At 40.6% G+C, this 5,954-nt stretch overlaps 1 protein-coding gene across 2 annotated transcripts in view; it reads left to right on the top strand.

Annotated features, from left to right (window-relative positions):
- Positions 1-3,669, top strand: part of dennd2b (DENN domain containing 2B) — a 53,864-nt gene extending 50,195 nt beyond the window's left edge. For both annotated transcript variants that reach the window (XM_088992425.1, XM_088992423.1), the window contains exons 16-20: positions 84-125; positions 239-350; positions 1,865-2,104; positions 2,651-2,737; positions 3,286-3,669. In XM_088992425.1, the coding sequence (XP_088848551.1) occupies positions 84-125; positions 239-350; positions 1,865-2,104; positions 2,651-2,737; positions 3,286-3,320 (516 nt within the window). In that variant the 3' untranslated portion in view covers positions 3,321-3,669. The remainder of the gene's footprint in view (positions 1-83; positions 126-238; positions 351-1,864; positions 2,105-2,650; positions 2,738-3,285) is intronic.
- The last annotated feature ends 2,285 nt before the right edge of the window (positions 3,670-5,954 follow it).

Raw genomic sequence — 5,954 nt, 5'->3', positions numbered from 1 at the left:
ATATCATTAGGTTGTCCTTGGTGACTACAAACACATTGAGGTGAGATGCTTTTAGTTTCTGACTGTCTAATTCTTCTCGTCAGGCATTGATGGTGGACCTTGGAACTGACCGTTTCATCAGACAGGTTTGTGTTTAGAAGACCTTTTTCACAAGATTGTGAATCTTTTGAAAAATCATCCTGTAAAATGTTCATCTCGCACGATTGTGCTGTTTGTCTTTTCATGCATTTGTTTAAAGATGGATGACGAGGCCTCACTGTTGCCGCGGAAACTTCAAGCAGCTCTCGAACAAGCGCTGGAGCAGAGGAACGACATCATCAGTCAGGACTCAGACAGCGAGTCGGATGAAGGTAAACAAGTGACAAACTATCTCACTATGGCGAGACTGATGTTTTCCATGTTCGGGAGAACAACATCACTGCTTGATGTTCTTTGCATGACCCTTTCCCGTCATGACATCAAATAGTTCAAGGCACATAGCAACACATTTTACTTTTGTGGAAAACTTGACTTATTTTGAAAACGCATTAACAAATTTTGAACTTGGATCTTCTATATTCACTGTGCAGAGCTGTTATCTGTTTTTATATAATGATGATTATAGCTTACTGCTAATCCAAACCACAAATTTACCACATCAAGAAATGACAAGATTGAAAGACAATGTATGTACAATATGCAGTGGATATCAAAAGTCTACACACCCTTGTTCACGTCATATTTTTGGAAAAACTAAAAGAAGAACTTGACCCACCGTATATGACTTCTAACCTGTTGAGGTCAGAAATTATAGGTGTGCATAAATTCTAGCAACCTGGGATGTGTTGGTCTTGCAATTTTACCAAGCACATCCAAACTGATATGAACTCATTCATGCCATTCAGGTTTTGGTTTTTCTTTTGCAAGGGAGGGTGTGTGTGCAGATAAAGCGCCGACTGCTCGAAGGTTGACACCCCTGCTCTAAGGTTTCTTACGCTGCATTGAATGTTTATGTAGTCCTCAAACTCAATATTCTGTGGGGCCTGGAAAACCATGACACACTGGAGTGGACACATTTTAGCACATGTCTAGCAGTGAATGAGTAAAATTGGATTTTGTCCACAACCGCCTGTCTTAAAATTCCTGTCTTGAATCCTTAGGCTCAGTTCTCACATTGTCATCCGAAAATATTTCCTTTGAAAAAACATGTTTACCTCTCTTGATTTCATGTAAATTAGATTCAGTTTCACAACTTGAGGACAATTTCACATCAGTTGTTTCCCATAACAAAAAACAAACATAAAAAAAAACAAAGAATGACTGAGTGAAACGGCTACCATAAGAAAACAGTAATCATAACAGCAAACGTCTGAGAGGTATCAAACCATCAAAAGATGACCTTGGCTAGACGCTGGAGAAATGCATGAGGTCGTGCACCTCAGTGAGCATGATGAAATAGTGGGATAATGACAAGCATGCAGTGTTCATTAATTGAGATCACTTACTTGTTCATTAATTTTAAGCAGATTCTTTACTTACAGACACTGTAGGTGTTCAAATACCTGACATGTTTCGTTTCGTCCACGAAGACGGAAGTAGTCGCCGAAACATGTCAGGTATTTGAACACCTACACTGTCTGTAAGTAAAGAATCTGCTTAAAATTAGATATCAAGTAGACAGGATGAACTTAGTACAACAAACACTTGTTCATTAGTTTCAGGCGCAGTGGGGGGAGAATTGCGCTGTCAGTTGGTGCATTTTATTGCCCGGTTGAGCCAAACGTCTGTTTCTTCTTAAGGAAAGGAGACTCTCAAACTACACAAAAAAATATATTTCACGTGTCAACCTGCCATTCCAAGTTTTTCCCCTTTTGTGCGTTTGTAGAGTACAACTCTTTAAACAGTTTGGTGTCAGAGGCCTTCATTCGCTTCTTCCTGGAGACCATCGGCCACTACTATCTGTTCATCACCCAGAACGAACGCGGCGAGCGCCTTTTCCAGAGGGAACCCTTCCGCAAATCGGTAGCGTCCAAGAGTATCCGCCGCTTCCTGGGGGTCTTTATGGAGTCGCAGATGTTCGCAGGCTTCATTCAAGATCGAGAGTTGAGGAAGACTCGCGCCAAAGGTTCGCTAGACTCTCTTTGTCACATGTGGAAAGTCATCTGAACATTTACTGCATCACATTCCTGCGCTAGTAATCACTTTGTACTCATTAGTATTGATTCAATATCACAGTTAACCAACTAAAAGTGACTTGAATGGAGAAATAAGGCTTGTAAGACTGATGTGCCGTTGTCATTCAACAAGTTGACGAATGGTTACGACTGGTATTAATAATGACAACATTGTACCAGTTAGACATCTAGTCCTTCACTCGTAATACAAGTAACACACAAAAAGTCAACTTATGCACAGTTTTGCGCCACTGGTAGTATCTCAGGCATAGTCCTCATATTAGTATTCCAAAGTTGTGCTACTAATGGGCAGAAATGTCCTACAAGAGAAATGACGAAAAAAATATTTAGTGGAAGGAAAAAAAGAATCTGTAGTCTTCCTCCTTAAGAAACTGCTTGTCATGTTCCAACTTGGTTCAGTGTTGACGTCCTTTGTGCTTCCTCCAAAATGCTTACCGCTGCAGTCGTACTGACCTCTAGTGGCCATGCCCTGACAGGTCTGTTTGAGCAGAGGGTGGATCAGTACCTGGAGGAGCTGCCGGACACGGAGCAGAGTGGTGTCAACAAGTTCCTCAAAGGCCTCGGTGAGGTTTCTGAAGGTCTTTTTTCAAAAGGGTGCATTTCCAATTCATGCAATAATAGATCAATTCAAAACCAAATTACCGTATTTTTTGGTGAATAAGGTGCACCTGAGTATATGGCGCACCCCTAATGAATAGTGTATTTTCAGATGTTTTCCATATATAAGGCGCACCGGACTATAAGGCAATGAAAAAAAGGTTTCCAAATATAATATATAAATATACAAAAGTTTTTCAAATGTAAAGCACACAACATTACAAGGCACGACTTCTTCTGCAGGGTAAAATAGAACCTGTGGCTGCTCACAGTAATTGCGAGACCTGTTGTGGCTTAATATTACTTCACCCATAAGGCGCACCTGCGTATAAGGCGCAGGGTAATCTTTTCAAGAAAATTAAGGCTTTTGTGTGCGCCTTATACACCGGAAAATATGGTACAAATAATATCAAATTACAAATAACTATGACAGAAATCATGTATTTGTCAAGATATCTTAATTCACTTTACATCATAATTAATTACTCTGATTTATTTTTTGGGACTTTTCCAGGAAACAAAATGAAGTTTCTCCACAAGAAAAACTGAGATGGCCCCATGCTGATTTCAAGCCTTTCGTCCTGCATCTTTGCATCGTGATCCTCGTTATTTTGTGTAAACTTGTACAATAAAGATTTCATAATGAGCTGGCCTTGATTCTGGTCAAAGTATGAACTATAGACGTGGTAGGATTGGACACAGAAGTTGGGCTACTTGCAAACCACTGTTAGTTTTTTTGTAAAGAGTGTATGTGACGCGACAGTGGCATAACATGTACAGTTTGTATACTTCCCATGCTGCATCAGTTCAAGATAGAAGCATCAGAATCAAAATGCATCAAGACGGTGAACTGTAAACACATTTTGCAATCTTTCAATAAAAAAAAAGCTGAAAATGATTCAGAATTTCATGTTATACTTGTGTAACTTAATCTCTATCTTCATTTATCTCCTCTAAATAATTATTTGACTGTCCCAAAGAGAACAAGCAGGTTAACGCCCAGCATCCACTGAGGCTACTGCAGAGACCCCCTGGGCCCGGTAGGTCTAACTGCAGCTCGGTTAACCTAATTACGTCTGGTTTCATCACTGTTGGCTGCCACTGCCATGCGCTCATTAGTTCGCCATTGACTTGGGCTGACATGGTTCTTTTCCTTTGCTTGTCTGAAATTACCTCTTCACTCTAAGTAACATGGATTCATTGTGTGCAATCACTGTTGGTTTACCATCAACCCGGAATCGATCATACCGTTGGGCAATCAAAGGCCGTGTCTTTCCGGCCTCGGATTTACACTGTCTCCTAAACAATTATAACGTTTATATGATTTAGCGCAGTATGTTTTGTCTCGAGTCACATGCAAAGGAGCATATTAAAATGTGTTATCCATTATTTGCTTTTTCACTCCTTTTTCTCTTGCAATAGACTACATACCATCTTTCATGCATGTGCCAACTTGAGTTAGAAAGATGCCTGTAAAATCAACTTGTTTGCGCGTTGAAGAGGAAAATTAATCAGACAGGGCGGCCCGGTAGTCGAGTGGTTAGCACGCCAACTTCCCAATGCAGAGGTCGCCGGTTCGCGTCCCGCTTCGGCCTCCCTGTGTGGAGTTTGCATGTTCTCCCCAGGTCTGCGTGGGTCCTCTGGTTTCCTCCCACATTCCAAAAACATGCATGGCAGGCAGATTGAACACTCCAAATTGTCCCGAGGTGTGAGTGTGAGAGTGACTGTTGTATGTCTTTGTGTGCCCTGCGATTGACTGGCAACCAATTCAGGGTGTCCCCCGCTTTGTGCCTGAAGACAGCTGGGATAGGCTCCAGTGACCCTAATGAGGAATAAGCGGTACGGAAAATGGATGGATAAATCAGACATTATCCGAGTGTAGTGGAGAAAAGGAGAAAGAAGTTGTGAAATGTAGCAAAATGTCTAAACCCCATGGGAAGAGTCACACTTTCAACAGTAGCCAAAATGGAACTGTATAGAGCCACTTAGCAGTTTTTTTTGACAACGATACTAGTGCAGCGTGTTCTACCGGAAACAAATTCCTTGTGTGTTCTACATACTTGGCAATAAAGATGATTCTGATTCTGATTCTGATTCTGAAGATGCGACACTTAAAGGACAACCGACACCATTTTTTTTTTGTTTCCTAACTGATATCAGAAAAACGTTTTATCGCATCTAAAATACCCAAAACACGCAGGCTTTTGAAATTTGGGAGGAAACCAGAGTCCCTTGAAAAAATCCACGCAGGCAAGGGCAAAACATAGTCTACAAACAGGTAGGCTGAAGCCAGAATTGAACCCTGCAACTCTGCACCGTGCTGCCAGCAAACTAAAAATATTGACTACAAACGCGTTTCTTTTGATGTTTGAGTTGCATAATTAATTACTGTACATTTAAACCCTTTCAATACTGACGGTATAAAGACGGTGAACTGTAAAAAATAAAGGAGAGTAAGTTTCTTCCCAAATTTGATGTTGGTAGATGTTAGTACCCCATTCTTCCGATATCTAGCGACGTGGCATTTTTCAGCTGTCAACACAAGATTGCATCAGAATTACTCCGGGCGTCCAAGTGAGTGCAAATTATTTTGTATGGTTTTATATCGTTTTTTTTTTTGTTACTAAATATCCATAAAAATCGTTTCCTATGTTTGTATTCTGATGTATAAACTCTTCAACTATTGTTTTAGCTACAAAACAAGTAAAAATGTGAGGTAATATTTTATTTATGATCAATATTGCATTTCTTAATTAATATGCTATCCTTAGAAGCCAATGAAATGATTCAGCATAAAAATTTCTTCCAAAAATCGAATTTTTGGATTATGGTATTGAAAGGCTTACTGCTAACAAGTAGAAAAGAGAGACAAAACGGAAACTAATATGTGATATAAACCCGCCCACTCCCGTACACCTGCTGGGTGAGATGTCTGGTCCTAGTGCCCGCTCCACAATGACAGTTATGCAAGATGTAAGGAGTACTCGACAAGAACGCCACAGTGTCGCGATGAACAGCGAGATCTCAAGCGCCAAATTTGGCCAGGCCAAAGAGCGACATCCACTGGTGGTGGTCGACACTCGGAGACTCTCCCTGGAAAGAAGGTCCGAAAACACAAACTAACAAGTAGACTCACCAAGCAGCGCACTTTTTTTTTTTTTTTTTTTTTTTTTTTGGGGGGGG

Source organism: Hippocampus bargibanti, linkage group LG03, assembly GCF_051943395.1.
Source record: "Hippocampus bargibanti isolate YZ-2025 linkage group LG03, ASM5194339v1, whole genome shotgun sequence".
Classification (NCBI taxonomy): domain Eukaryota; kingdom Metazoa; phylum Chordata; class Actinopteri; order Syngnathiformes; family Syngnathidae; genus Hippocampus; species Hippocampus bargibanti.
The sequence above is the reverse complement of the archived record's forward strand: the minus strand, read 5'-3'. Positions and strand labels throughout refer to the sequence as shown.